Consider the following 16,471-nt stretch of genomic DNA (forward strand, 5'->3'; position numbering starts at 1 on the left):
AGTATTTTGAGTGCCTTCCAACATAAGGGGCTCATCTTCCAGCACTTTATAAGACAATGTTCTGTTGCTATCCATAAGGTTTTCATTGTCTAATTTTTGGAAGCAGATCGCCAGGCCTTTCTTCCTAGTCTGTCTTAGTCTAGATGCTTCACTGAAACCTGTCCATCATGGGTAACCTTGCTGGTTATTTGAAATACTAATGACATAGCTTCCAACATTGTAGCAATATAAAAATCACCATAGCATGACAAACCGACAGATGGTTGGTGGCACTGAGTAATAAGGACTATAAACATCAGACTGCAGAAGTGTTTTAAACTTAATCTAACTAAAAAAGACATTTGAAGGAAGGAAGTTATAAGAAGTTTTGACTCTACAAATAAAAAGCACAATTAAATACTACATTTTCTGAGATATCACTGTTTATCTGAAGGATACTGGTCAAACTGCTTTGTCAGTAATGACCAATACATAAATGCCAGTATTCTCATCCAGAATGGGGAACAAGGTATTTAGGACTTTTACCAGCTGGTACCTTGGTCCTTTGATCAACAGCTTACCTTTGAAGGGTACCAATGGATAGCAGTGACTGTATCAATGTAATATGAAAAAATGGCCGAGTTCTTTCTCCTCTGCATTCACACTTCTCATCTCAGCAGGTAGATGCTAACTCTGAAAAATCCAGTATCACTAACATGACTATTTGTGTTATTACTGTCAACCCAAGAATCAGAACACTGACCATAGAGACATGCTTCTAAATCATGACTTTGGGAGAGAAAATTCACTCATACTTTGGCTGAGATAATCTTCTTAATACTAGAATCTCTTTCTTACCACATGAAACCCTATGACACTTGGTACAGCCTTAATGCCAAAATACACTTGAAATAAATGAACAAAATAAATAGCTTTCTGAGGCCTAGGACTGAGAACTAATGTCAAATAGTAAGATACAAGGGCAAAGGACCTTGATCCCAAAAAGAATGACCATGAATATACTTTAACTATTGTGTCCCAATCATATCTAATGCAGAGAACACACACAGTGTGGTGAAATTAATATTACATCATCAGTTTAACACTTTTCACATTGCATTTTGAATCTATAACCTACCAGTATAAAAAATTTCTTGAAGTCGATAACCAGGTATTGATGACTAGATATTGATGTGCAAACTCAAATATGCAATCTCCAATGCGCTGTTGACCCCTCCAATGAATTTTTCATTTCATTTATTGTACTTTCAACTCCAGTATTTGCATAAGGTCTTTTTTTTTTTTTTAAACTTCTATCTCTTTATTGAAATTTTCTATTTGGTGAACTATTATTGTCACACTTTCCTCTAATTCTTTAAGATGGCTTTCTTTAGTTCTTTGACCATATTTATAATGCTTACTTTGGAGTCTTTGTAAATCCAACATCTGAACTCATCAGGCTACCCTTTCCTATTTTTTTTTTAAACATTTTTGTTGTTGCTCTTGATAACTGGAGGTTTGAAATAATATACTGTAATAACTTTGGATTCTGATTCCCCTCCCTGGATTGTTGTTGATGCTGTTTTTTGTTTGTTTAGTGACTTGTCTGGACTAATTCTGTGGAGACTATCTTCCCCATGGTGTGTGGCCACTAATTTTCCTGCTAAGCTTTCTTCTTTAATTCTTTTTATTTTTTAATCTTAATTTTTTTTTAAGACTGGCTTCTTATGGGCCACTCCTGCATAGTTTATTGGTCAGCTGATGTTTGGACAGAGGCAGTGCTCAAACACGTGAACTAGTAAACCTTTCACTCTCTGCTGATTAGAGAAGAGAGTGTTGGGTGGAGAATACATTCAAAGTTCAGACAGTTCACACACTTGCTTCAGTTTTTATTTTCCATCAGGCCGTCTCTTATCTTCTTTCTGTGTGCGCTAGAACTCACATTAAACCAGGGATTTTATGTGGTTAGCGTACTCTCTGGTCCCTCCTGCATGTGTGTGCAGCCCTAAGCATGCATGAAGCCTTCTAGAAAGCCAAAAATATGTGGACGCTTATGAAGCCCAGTACGACTGTCTCATTCCCCTAATCTCCCTATGACATTTATGGCTAGCATGCTAATATGATGCCTGCCCTGACCAGATGGCAATCTCAAGCCAGCTGTGACGCTGGCTATCCGCTTCTTGCCAAGATCAGTACTTTCTTAGACAGTGCTTAGGGGAAACGGGTTATCTCTGTGCTCTGCTCCAAATGAAATGATCTCCCTTTGCAGTGAACTTGTTACTTTTTACAGCTTACTCTGCCTTGGTGGAACTAATGCATGAATAGAGATGGAGGTCGGAATGGAAGCAGTCCCAGGCAAAAACACCACAGGCTCCCTTCTCTTCTTACCTAAGGTTCAGTTGTTTTCCTTGAACAGATGGCTTTTCAATTTGTTGTATGCCTTTGGTTGATTTCCAGTCTCTTGAAATCGTTACTTTTGACAAATTTGTCTAGCTGTAGCAGTGTTTTGGAAAAACGATTTGCCAGACTCCTCACTTTGACATTCTAGAAGTTTGATCCCCAAGACACAAATGTTTAATGAATGTTTTAAGCTGTGTGTGTGTGTTGAAGGGGCAGAAAAAACAAATTATCTAGTGAGTAAGCTTCTTAACCCCAGGGTCTGCACATAGTGCAAACTTCTGGATCTTATTTAATACATAACTTCATCTAACCTTCATAACAACTCCATGAGGTAGGTATTATTATATCCACTTCAGAACTGAGAATACTGAGGAAACTATATGCTACAGAAGGAAATTCTCAAATGTGGGTGAGTGCAGATAAAAAATGGAGCCCTGGTGGTACAGTGGTTAAGCATTTGGCTGCTACCCAAAAGGTCAGCAGTTCAGATCCACCAGTTGCTCCTTGGAAACCCTATGGGGCAGTTCTACTCTATCCTATAGGGATGCTACAGGGCTGCTATAAGTTAGAAATGACTTTAAGACAATGAGTTTGATTTTTTTTATTTGGAGATTAAAAAAAAAAAAGACAAATAAGAACCCAGTCCTGTCAACAAAGAAGTTTTTAATTTCATTGGAGAGACTAGGTTAGCTAAAGCAAATGACTCAATATATTTGTAGCTTTCAACAACAAAAGTTTTTCACACACAATACAAGTTGGCTAAGGCTCTGTACCACATTTTTCTTTCTAGGATCCAAGTCGGAGGAGCAGTTCCTATTTGGGATGTGTCATTTTCACAGTAAAGGGAAAACAGCATGGCTGAAAAAGGAAATTGCTCTAAAGCTTCAAACTGGGACGTGCCATATACAATTTCTGTTTACTGAACAGAACCAGTGGTTTGGCCAACCTGTCTGACATTAATGTGGTAGGAAAATGGACTCCTCCAACAGGAAGACACAAAGATCACATGGCAACAGGTGGGGAGACATAATCATCTTACAGGGAGGGTGACAAATAATTGGAAACAAATAAATCGATATATCATATATATGTGCATAAGGGACTGAATGAAGTGAAGAGATCAGAGTCACTGCAGGATGCAGGTTGAATATGGAAAGGCTAATGTCAAGAAAATTGATATTTGATATTACGGAATCTTTTCCCTTAAATCACAACCCAGTATCAAACTTAATGTGACTAGTCCTATAAATTCTATGAAACCACAAAATTTTCTTCTGTGAGCTTAGTAGCACATTTCAGCTGGACATTATATTACATACATCCAAAGGGCATGATACCTTTTTTGATTTGGTTTGTCAATCAGAATACCTCTGGACAGTATAGTGAAGCTTTTGGACTGCCAATTAATTCTAGGGCTTCTTATAACAAAGTAGTATCTACAGCTTGAAGATAGCTTAGTATTACAGAATTAAAACCCATATTCCACACCACATACATATTAAAACATATAAAATTAGATAGAATTAAAATGGTAAGGTGATTTATTACCATATGCCTATTATGATAGTTAACCAAACATATTTAACCAAACAAATGCACAAAAACCATTACAGAACAGAAAGTGATCCCAAAACCCTGTGGCCCTCAGCACTACAAAAGCTCTTTTAATAAACTATTGAGACTAGTGACAGAAATCACCAAGAGGCATTAAAACATGTACTCAGCAATGACTTATCTTTAACATATTTTGGGTACCTGGTCAGTTTTCAATCACCTCAAATGCATGTGAAAGCAGGACAATAAATAAGGAAGAACTGACACCTTTAAATTGTGGTGCTGGCAAAGAATGCTGAATATACCATGGACTGCCAAAAGAACAAACAAATCTGTCTTGGAAGAAGTACAACCAGAATGATCCTTAGAAGCAAGGATGGCAACACTCCGTCTCACATACTTTAGACATGTTATCAGGAGAGATCAGTCCCTGGAGAAGAACGTCATGCTTGGTAAAGTAGAGGGTCATTGAAAAAGAGGAAGACACTCGATGAGATGGATTGACACAGTGGCAGCAACGATGGGCTCAAGCATAGTAACAATTCTGAGGATGGTATAGGAATGGGCAGTGTTTTGTTCTATTGTGCACAGGGTCACTAAGTGTTGGAACCAACTTGATGACACCTAACAACAACAACAGCCAGTTTTTAACTCAGATTTACACTGGGAAACATGGTACAAGTAATTACGGAAAAACTGGAGAAGTTTCTGCACCAAGCCTTTTATAAGGTCAGAAGATCAGAAGAGCAACATTGATGCCTGTTCTCACAAAAGCTTGATGAGGCAAATGGATGAAGAAACAACTTTTACAAAAGAAGAAAGGTGCTATGACAGAGATGGGCATGGTCTATTTGTGAGCACATGAAGAGAACACTTACCTTCACCACTGGGTAAATAGGTGAAGGCAAAGAGAATCAGGACAGTTTCCCCATTCAGGTTCAGAGTCTTCATAAAGATGCCCTTCCTACCAAGAAGTGGCCTATCGACTAAATTTACCCACTTCCCACGTGGAAAGAAGAGAAGGTGCTTTTACTTTGCTCAGTTTAGAAAAAAACTGTCACAAGGAACAAACGAGACACACACATCTTGGGAAACAAGGTGACTATCTCTACTTTGTATCCAAAACGAAATTTACTTATTTCATTTATTTATTTATTTATTTTTGTTCTCTAGGTTCAAAAACCTAGAGAACTCAGCATTTCTCAAGCTGAAAGAACTGAAGAAAAAATTCAAGCCTTGAGTTGCAATACTGAAGAATTCTATGGAGAAAATATTAAATGATGCAGGAAGCATCAAAAGAAGATGGAAGGAATACACAGAGTCACTATACCAAAAAGAATTGGTCGATGTTCAACCATTTCAGGAGTTAACATATGATCAGGAACCAATGGTACTAAAGGAAGAAATCCAAGCTGCACTGAAGGCACTGGCGAAAAACAAGGCTCCGGGAACTGACGGAATATCAATTGAGATGTTTCAACAAATAGGAAGTGCTGGAAGTGCTCACTCGTCTATGCCAAGAAATTTGGAAGGCAGCTGCCTGGCCAACAACTGGAAGAGATCCATATTTATGCCTATTTCCGAGAAAGGTGATTCAACTGAATGTGGAAATTATTGAACAGTATCATTAATATAACATGCAAGCAAAATTTTGCTGAAGATCACTCAAAAGCAGCTGCAGCAATATATCGACAGGGAACTGCCAGAAGTTCAAGCTGGATTTAGAAGAGGACATGGAACCAGGGATAACATTGGTGATGTCAGATGGATCCTGGCTGAAGGCAGAGAATATCAGAAAGATGTTTACCTGTGTTTTATTGACTATGATAAGGTATTTGACTGTGTGGATCATAACAAATTATGCATAGCATTGCAGAGGATGGGAATTCGGAACACTGAATTGTGCTCATAAGGAATCTGTACATGGATCAAGAGGCAGTCATTTGAACAGAACAAAGGGAGAGTGCATGGTTTAAAGTCAGGAAAGGCGTATGTCAGGGTTTTGTCCTTTCATCATACCTATTCAATCTGTATGCTGAACAAATAATACAAGAAGCTGGATTATATGAAGAAGAATGGGGCGTCAAGACTGGAGGAAGACTTATTAACAACCTGCATTATGCAGGTGATACAACCTTGCTTGTTAAAAATAAAGAGGACTTGAGGTACTTACTGATGAAGACCAAAGACCACAGCCTTCAGTATGGATTATACCTTAACATAAAGAAAACAAAAATCCTCATAAGTGGACCAATAAGCAACATCATGATAAATGGAGAAAAGATTGAGGTTGTCAAGGATTCCATTTTACTTGGATCCACAATCAACAGCCATGGAAGCGGCAGTCAAGAAATCAAAAGACACATTGCATTGGGTAAATCTGCTGCAAAGGACCTCTTTAAAGTGTTGAAGAGCAAAGATGTCACCTTGAGGACCAAGGTGTGCCTGACCCAAGCTGTAGTGTTTTCAATCGTCTCATATGCATGCAAAAGCTGGATAACAAATAAGGAAGACTAAAGAAGAATTGATGCCTTTGAATTGTGGTGCTGGTGGAGAATACAGAATATACTCTGGACTGCCAAAAGAAAGAACAAATCTATCTTGGAAGAAGTACAATCAGAATGATCCTAAGAAACAAGGATGGCAAGACTATGTCTCACATACTTTGGACACTGATCCAGGGATCAGTCCCTGGAGAAGGACATCATGCTTGGTAAAATAGGGGTTCAGCGAAAAAGGGGAAGACCCTCAATGAGATGGATTGACACAGTGGCTGCAACAATGGGCTCAAGCAAAGATTGTGAGGATGGCACAGGACCGGGCAGTGTTTTATTCTGTTGTCCACAGGGTCGCTATGAGTCAGAACCGACTCAACGGTATCTCACAGCAACAACCACAAGTCTAGGTTCAAATGGCAGAGGCTATAAGTGGCCTTCAATTCTTAGTTTCACGTTCAGTGCATATAAGCTATAATCCAAACCTTGACCAGTAAGTACTCCCTGAAAACATGGTTTTAAAATTTTCTCATGAGGAAGTCAAAATGAGAATTCAAAAGTAGTCCTCTTTTTAAGGGTATAATCTTTCCATACACTTGGCCAATATTTTCATTATAGTACTTGTTATTTTTTTAGTTTTTCCCCTCAAGGTTAAGGTTAAGGGAAGCAGTTTTAACTATGATCGGGCTCTAGTGAAACCTCCAAGAAATCACTAGCTTAAACATAAAATACTAACACCTAAGAAAGTTTTATTTTTTGCCAATTTCAGAAGTAAACAGAAGAAGTTAGGCCTCTTTATCTACATGCTTGTAGAGTCCCCTGGTGACTATTTCTTGACTCTCAATCTGTATCGTTAAGGATGTAAGATCACATTTATACTGGTAATTGAAAGGCCCCTCCCACTCTCTTCCCATGTCCTTGCAAAGTGGGTTGCCCTTCTGTTGTATGTCGTATACAAACAACTATGTAATGCAGATGGACAAGGTGGGAATGCAAAAACAAGCATCAGAAACATGATATTCAAGCTACCATTTTCTCTAGCCTGACCAAAAGAGCGATGAACAAGGACTACATTAAAAACTACCTGACCTGTTTCCAAAGTGGCAAGGAAAACTCATATAAACAATTAAAATAAGCTGCCACTTTCTTCCCTCTCATTTTACAACTTAGCTTTTCAGAAAACAGAACAAAATAAAATATTTCAAATCACAATACAGATAAAAAGGGTGCAGCACTGGGGCCTAACACATTACACTGAACAAGACCAAAATCACTGGTTGTCCGAGTCTGTGAAGGGTATGTCCAGTGCATCCTCTCGATGGGTCTGATGTCACTGCTTACCTGATCTATGTGTGTGGTTAAAGAGCCCTTTACTTAAAAGGCAGAATAAGTTCCTTTTATGAAGTTATTAAATTATATGTTTAAAGGCTAACAACCACAAAAAGAGTTTTTATAAAACTTAAAAAAAAAAAAAAAAGGCAAGAAGAACATTTGAACCTATCAGTAGAAAAGCAAAGAAAGTGTAATAGAAACTTTGCTAGTTTAAAAAAAGAAAAAAAAAAGCCCTTTCTTGTAATCTTATGGACAATCCTTAGTGGCTACGGGAGTTTAGTTTTTATATACACAGAGTTATCAAACGTTATTTATAAAACTTAGATTAAAAAAGGACCAAAAAAATGGCCATACTTTGGCCATTTTTTTTTTAATTTTGTGACTTCAAAAAGTTATTACTTTTCCACATGTGCAAACTTCAGGTTCATAGCTGGAGTGCCCTTGGCCAAAACTCTTAACCCATCTGAGACAGCTATCTCTAGGTTGAACAGCAATGGTGTTCTTTAGAAGGGTTGCAAAAAACACTGAAGTCTGATCTTAAGAACTGATACCATTTCAAAGGGGAGGATAAGAAGTGCCATATTTTGGCACTTCCTATGAATGACTTTGACTCTACTTCTCAGTTTTTCAACAATGTTTTCATATAGAAAGAGTATCTTAATCTATTTAAAGATTTAAATTCATATGGATATGAGAAAGATACCAAATATCAGTTGTTGGGGAGCAGGAAGTATCTTTTTTCATAACACAAATGGTTGGGTTCTGTGCTTTCATTTAATGGTATAATAAATACCATTTGATGACAGGTATATTTTTTATATAAATGTTTATATATAAAGACTCATATATTTTCATGATTAATACATATATAATCATGCAAAATATTCCAATTTTCACTTTCGTTGTTCTAAAAAAAAGTAAGCATTAGTTAGGAAAGGCTTATTACTGTTTTCCATAAGGGCACTGAGTAAAAAGCAGCATATCTGATTTTCCTCATTAAGCAACACTACACTGAGTTCTCTTTACCATCCCTGCTGTGCTTTCACACAACCAGGAACTTCCCCACTGACCCACGGCCTGCTTTAAGTAATCATTCCTGACTTCTGGGCCCCAGGAACAGGAAAGGGAAAAGGAAAGAGAGAGGTCAAAGACACCAACTCAATCACATGCTCTATTTACATGTTTTAAGACATATACTGTGAGACAATTAAAAGAAAAGGAAAACGACTCTTCTGACATCTTGCGATGCATTACAGAACAGTTAAGAATAAAGACGCTTACCTGTTGCTCCTGCATTTTCACAGCACCAAGTTCTGAGAGTGACATGGTGAGCTTCTCCTGCTGTTCTGATAGGTATTTCTGATAGAGGCTTAAAAGTTCTTGGCATTCTCTATATTGTAGCTGAAGAGGTGAGATTGCAAATTAAGGGAAAAAACTTCAAAAACTGATTGATACTGCACCTATCATTACTGCTTTTCAGATTCCAATAAACAAAATTGGGAAAGAAACGCAACCTTATTTGGTGAAAGAGTAGGTGGGTGTAAACTCTTCACTTGAACACAGCACGTGTATCCCAAAAAGAATCGTGAAAAATTAATTCACAAAGACAAAAGCAATGTTATCTAAATTTCTCTCTCAAATCTTTAAATCTGAATAAATAAAAACAAATCTAAGGACCATATATGAAAATTAACTCAAAATAGATCAACTAAATATAAGAGCTAAAACCATAAAACTCTTAGAAGAAAACACAGGGATAATTCTTCGGAACCTTGTATTTGGCAATGGATTCTTAGATATGAAACCAAAATCATGAGGAACAAAATAAAAATAAACTTCATCAAAATGAAAAACTTTTGTGCATCAAATGACATCAAGAAAATGAAAAGACAACCAATAGAATGGGAAGAAATATTTTGAAATCATATACATGGAGAAATTAAAACTTTCATCCAGTGCTGGTGGGATTGTAAAACAAAACAGTGAAAACAGTTGGGTGGTTCCTTAAAAAGTTAAACATACCGTTACTATTAAAAAAAAAAAAAAAAAAAGTTGCCGTCGAGTTGATTCTGCCTCATAGCAACCCTATAGGACAGAGTAGAACTGCCCCATGGGGTATCCAAGGAACAGCTGGTGGACTCAAACTGCCAATCTTTTGGTTAACAGCTGAGTCTTAACCACTGTACCACCAGAGCACTACAGAATTACCACATGAACCAGTAATTCCACTCCAAGGGATATACCTATCTTAGTCACCTAGCGCTGCTACAACAGAAATACCACAAGTGAATGGTAACAAACAGACATTTATTCTCTCACAGTCTAGTAGGCTAGAAGTCCGAATTCAGGGGGCCAGCTTCAGGGGAAGGCTTTCTCTCTCTGTCAGCTCTGGAGGAAGGTTCTTGTCATCAATCTTCCCTAGGTCTAGGAATTTCTCTGTATCTATTTATCTTTTGTATCTCAAAAGAGATTGCCTTAAGACACAATCTAATCTTGTAGATCTCATCAACATAACTGCCTCTAATTCAACTCATTAACATCATAGTGATAGGATATATAACACATAGGAAAATCACATCAGATGATAAAAGGGTAGAAGATCGCACATTACTGAGAATCATGGCCTAGTCAAACTGATATACCTATTTTGGAGGGAAACAATTCAATCTATGACAATACCCAAAAGAAGTGAAAGCAGGTACTTAAACAGATGCTTGTACACCAATGTTCACTTTAGCATTATTCACAATAGCGCAAAGGTAGAAACAATTCAAGTGTCCATCAACAGAAGAATGGATAAACAAACTGTAGTATATATATATATGTACACACAATGGAATATTGCTCAACCATAGAGAGAAATGAAGTTCTGATACATGCTACAACATATATGACCCTTGAAAACATTACGCTAAGTGAAAGAAGCCAGACACAAACAGTCACATATTGTATGATTCCATGTATATGAAATATCCAGAATAGGCAAATCCATAAAGAAAAAAAAGCAGATTGGTAGTTATCAAAGGCTAAGGGGGAGGTGGGAATATGGATATGGAGCACCTAACTGACGTGTAGAGTTTTTATGTGGAGAGATGACAAAGTTCTGGAAACAAACGGTGATGGTTAAAACATTTGGATAAAAAATACTGTGTGATTGATTACTGCCATGAGACTATACACTTGAAAATGGTTAAAATGGCAAATTTCTATTGTGCACATTTTATCACAATAAAATTAAATGCAGTCACATGTAAAAGAATGATGCTGGACCACTGATTGAATTGTGTTCCCCCCAAAAAACATGTTGTAAATCCTAACTTCTATACCTGTGGTTACAATCTCATTTGGAAATAGGTTCTTTTGTTACGTTAATGGACAGGATTAGCGTAGGGTCTGTCTTAAATCAATCTCTTTTAAGATATAAAAGAGATTAAACAAGCAAGCCAGAGAAGCAGAGACGGGAGAAGAGAGATACCAAGCCATATGAAGATTGCCAAGGAGCAGTTCAGAAGAAACAAGGACCCTCCTCCTGAGCTGACAGAAAAAGCCTTCCCCTAGATCCAGCACCCTGAATTCAGACTTCTAGGCTTCTAAACTGAGGAAATAAATCTCTGTTTGTTAAAGCCACGCATTTGATTTATTTCTGTTATATAGCAGCACTAAATAACTAAGAAAGAATTTGGTACCAGCAGAGCAGGATACTGCTCCAACACACACCTAAGATGTGGAAGAGGTTTTGGAAATGGGTAGAGGCTGGAAGAGTTTTAAGGTGTCTAAGAATAAAAGCCTAGATTGTCTAGAAGAGACTGTTGGTAGAATTAGGGATGTCAACGGCAATCCTGGTAAGGGCTCAGAAGGAAGTGAAGAGAGCCTAAGAGAAAGTCTCTATCATTTTAGAGGATACCCATGGTGTCAGCCACAGAAGGTTGCTCGAAATGTGGACTAAAGGTGCTTCTGGAGAGGCTTTAAAGGGAAATGATGCACATGTGATTGGACAGTGGAGGAAGGGCAATGCTTTTTATGCAGTGGCAGAGAACTTGTCTGAATTATGTTCAAATGTTCAGTAGAAGGTAGAACTTGTAAGATGAACTTCGGTATCTGGCTGATGAGACTTCTAAGTGTCTTGGTCATCTAGTGCTCCTATAACAGAAATACCACAAGTGGATGGCTTTAAGAAAGTGAAATTTATTCTCTCACAGTCTAGTGGGCTACAAGTCCAAATTCAGGGTGTCACCTCCAGGGAAAGGCTTTCTTTCTCTGTCAGCTCTGGAAGAAAGTCCTTGTCATCAATCTTCCCCTGGTGGAGGAGCTTCTCAGGACATCATACCTGAAGAAAGCAAAAGGTCATTAAAAAGACAGGGAAAAAAAGGTCAAAATGTATGTCAGAAGAGACTCTGAAACTTGCTCTTGAACGTAGAGTAGCCAAAGTGAAAGGAAGAAATGATGAAGTAAAAGAGCTGAAAAGAAAGTTTCAAAGGGTGGCTCAAGAGGACAAAGTAAAGTATTACAATGAAATATACAAAGGCCTGGAGTTAGAAAACCAAAGGGGAAGAACACGCTCGGCATTTCTCAGGCTGAAAGAAGTGAAGAAAAAAATTAAACCCTTGACTTACTATTCTGAAGGATTCTATGGGCAACATGTTAAAGGATACAAGAAACATCAAAACAAGATGGAAGGAATACAGAGTCAATGTACCAAAAAGAACTGGTCAATGTTCAACCATCTCAGGAGGTAGCATATGATCATGAACTAACATTACTGAAGGAAGGAGTTCTAGTTGCACTGAAGGCATTAGCTAAAACAAGTCTCCAGGAATTGATGGAATACCAACTGAGGTATTTTAACAAACAGAGGCGAGGCTGGAAGCACTCACTCGTCAACGCCAGGAAATTTGGAAGATAGCTACCTAACCAACCAATTAGAACAGATTCGTATTTGTGACCATGCTAAAGAAAGGTGATCCGAAAGAATGCAGAAACTATAGAACAACATTATTAATATCATACACAAGCAAAACTTTGCTGAAGATCGTTTAAAAATGGTTGCAGTAGGACATCGACAGGGAACTGCCAGAAATTCAAGCCAGATTCAGAAGAAGACATGGAATGAGGGATATCACTGCTGATGTCAGATAGAGCTTGGCTGAAAGGAGAGAATACTACAAAAATGCTTACCTGTGTTTTATTGACTATGCAAAGGCATTCAGCTATGTGGATCATAACAAATTGTGGATAATGCTGCAATGAATGGGAATGCCATTGACAAAAAATATTGAATACAACATGGACTGCAAGAAGAAAGAAAAAATCTGTCTCGGAAGAAGTACAGCCAGAATGCTCCTTGATCATGTAATCAGGAGGGACTAGTCCCTGGAGAAGGACAGCATGCTTGATAACGTAGAAAGTCACCAAAAAAGAGGAGGGCCCTAAACAAGATGGACTGATACAGTGGTTTCAACAATGGGCTCAAACATAGCAACGATTTTAAGGATGACGCAGGACTGGGCAGTGTTTTTTTCTGTTGTACATAGCGTTGCCGTGAGTCGAAATCAACTCAAGGGCACCTAACAACAACAACATACATTGCTGGTGGGAATGTAAAACGTTGCTGCCACTCTGGAAAACAATTTAGCAGTTCCTTAAAAACTAAACATAGAATTATCACATTGACTTAGCAATTCCAACCCTAGATATATGCCTGAGAGAAATGAAAACATACATTCACATAAAAACTTCTATGTGCATATTCAAAGCATCATTATCCATAATAGTGAAAAAGTAAAAACTCAAGTGGCCATCAATGGATAAATGGATAAACGGATAAACAAAATGTGGTTTACCTAGACAATGGAATATTATGCGGCCATAAAAAAGACTGAAGTACTGTTACATGCTGCAACATGGATGAACCCTAAAAACATTATGCTGAATGAAAGAAGCCAGACACAGAAGGCCACATATTGTATGACTGCACTTACAGGCCATGCCCAAAAAAGGCAAATCCAGCTGTGATGGTTTCACGGCTTTGTAAATAAACTCAAAACCATTGAATTGTACATTTTAAAAGAGTGAATTTTACGGTATGTGAATTATATCTCAATAAAGCAGTTATAAGTAGCCCTGGTGGCACAGTGGTTAAGTGCTCAGCTGTTAAACAAAAAGGTCAGCGATTCCAACCTACCAGCCACTCAGCAGTAGAAAGATGTGGCAGTCTGCTTCCATAAAGATTATAGCCTTGGAAACCCTTTGGGGCAGTTCTCTGTCCTACAGGGTTGCTTTGAGTTGGAATCGACTTGATGGCAATGTGTTTATATTTTTTGTGGGGGCTGGGGAGTAAAGTGGTTATATTAACAAAAAATAAATGCAGGGTTGAAGTGATGACATCATTCTGGAAGGAAACACTGCTGCCTAATTCTAGTTAGAAAAAGTTCTAACTATATTAAACCTAAAGAGATTATAATCAGGTTTCTGCCTTTGTTTTGTTTTGCATAACGTCAGTTAAATGAATGTTTCATTAATAAAACCGTTGCCAGGGAATATTCTCCCCATATACCTTCCACATTTTTTACAGTCTGTATGGATGAAGAACATGAAAACCTAACCTGTGGTATCCTCTCCCACAGCTCCTCCAAACTTGCAAAGTACTCAAGATAAAGGCACTAAACTGGAAGGTCACCTAGCCTCCTACGTCAGGTGTCTAAAAGACAGATTACCTCTCATTGTCGTACTTTGCACCACAGGTCCTATTTTTTCCCTCAGATCATATCTGAACCTCCCCCTTACTTAATTATGTATGCTATTGGTATAAGAATTACTGTCCAATGAGATTATTCTATATAAATACTTTTGAAATAAGTCATCATGATTAACCTGACAGGGAACACAGCAGAGAATCCCTGATGGAGCAAGACAGCAGTGGGATGCAGACCTCAAATTGTCATAAAAAGACTAGAAGGACCCCAGAGTTCCCATGGTCCCCAGACCTTCCGTTAGCCCAAGACAGGAACCATTCCCAAAACCAACTCTTCAGACAGGGATTGGACTGGACTGTAAGATAGAAAATGATACTGGTGAGGAATGAGCTTCTTGGATCAAGTAGACACTTGAGACTATGTGGGCAGCTCCTCTCTGGAGGGGAGATAAGAAGGCAGAGGAGGACAGAATCTGGCTGAATGGACAGAGGAGTACAGGGTGGAGAGAAGGAGTGTGCTGTCTCATTAGGGGGAAGAGCAATTAGGAGTACATAGGAAGGTGAACATGAATTTTTGTATGATGACTGACTTGATTTGTAAACTTTCACTTAAAGCACAATAAAAATTAAAAAAAAAAAAGTAAAATAAGCCTTCATGATGAAGGTTGGGAGTAGAATTTCTTAAATTTCAAAAATCTGACTGTTCTAGCCAGAACAATAAGATAAAAAATAAGATAAGAAAAAGAAATAAAAGGTAAAAAAATTGGAAAGAAGATGTAAAATTATCTCTATTCACAGATGATATCCTATATACAGAAAATCCCAAAGAAAAATTCCAGAGCTAATAGTGGAATTTAGCAAAGTTATAGGGTATGAGATCGACAAACAAAAATCAGTTGGGTTTCTATACACCAACCACGAGAAATCTGAAAGGGAAATTAGGGAAACAATTCCATTTAAAATAGCATTTAAGAGAATAAAATACCTAGGAATAAATCTAAGCAGGGGCATGAAGGACTTAAAAAAGGAAAACTATAAAACACTGCTGAAACAGATTAAAGAAGACTTAAATAAATTAAAAGATATTCTATGTTCATGGATTGGAAGACTTAATATTATTAAGATGTCAATATTACCTAAAACAATGTATAGATTCAACATAATTCTGATCAAAACTCCAACTGTCTTGTTTACAGAAATAGAAAAACCAATCCTCAACTTAATACAGAATGGTAAAAAAAAAAAAATGGTAGGAGGCCCCAAATACCTAAAACAATGTTGAAAGAGAAAAACAAAGCAGGAGGGCTCATACTTCTTGATTTTAAAACATACTATATATAGCCACTGTAATCAAAACAGCCTGGTACTAGTTCAACAATAAACATGAAGTCCAATGGAATAGAATTAAGAGTCCAGAAATAAACTCACACATCTTTGGTCAACTAATTTTTGACATGGGTGCTAAGTCTATTGGATGGGGAAAGATAAATGGTGCTGGGAGAATTGGATTTCCACGTGCAGAAAAAAGAAATAGGATCCACGCGTTACACCATATACTAAAACAATTTCAAAATAGATTAAGGACCTAAATGTATAGACTAAAACCATAAAGTTTTTAGAAGAACAAGCAAGGGCAATGCTGTCAGGCCTAGCTTTCAACAACAGAGTAGCTAATACCATACCAAAAACACAAACAGCAAAAGACAAAATAAATAAACAGGAACTTATAAAAATTAAAAACTTTTGTTCATTGAAGATTTTACCAAAAATGAAGAGAGAAGCTACCTACTGGGAAAGTATCTTCAGAAACCATATATCTGAGAAGAATCTAATAACCAAAATAAATATAAAACTTCTACAACAATAAAAAGACAAATAACCCAATCATAAAATGGGCAAAGGACCTGAATAGACATTTCACCAAAGAGGACGTTCAAATGGCCATCAAACACATGAAAAGAAGCTCAGCATCATAAGTTATCTGAGAGATGCAAATCAAAACCATAATGAGATACCATTT

At 37.5% G+C, this 16,471-nt stretch overlaps 1 protein-coding gene across 5 annotated transcripts in view; it reads right to left on the reverse strand.

Annotated features, from left to right (window-relative positions):
* KIAA1328 (KIAA1328 ortholog) overlaps window positions 1-16,471 on the reverse strand; it is a 360,311-nt gene that overhangs the window by 225,784 nt on the left and 118,056 nt on the right. For all 5 annotated transcript variants that reach the window (XM_003406322.4, XM_023543878.2, XM_064294594.1 and 2 more), the window contains exon 6: window positions 9,042-9,169. In XM_003406322.4, coding sequence (XP_003406370.1) covers window positions 9,042-9,169 — 128 coding nt within the window. The remainder of the gene's footprint in view (window positions 1-9,041; window positions 9,170-16,471) is intronic.

Source organism: Loxodonta africana, chromosome 11 (genome assembly GCF_030014295.1).
Source record: "Loxodonta africana isolate mLoxAfr1 chromosome 11, mLoxAfr1.hap2, whole genome shotgun sequence".
NCBI lineage: Eukaryota > Metazoa > Chordata > Mammalia > Proboscidea > Elephantidae > Loxodonta > Loxodonta africana.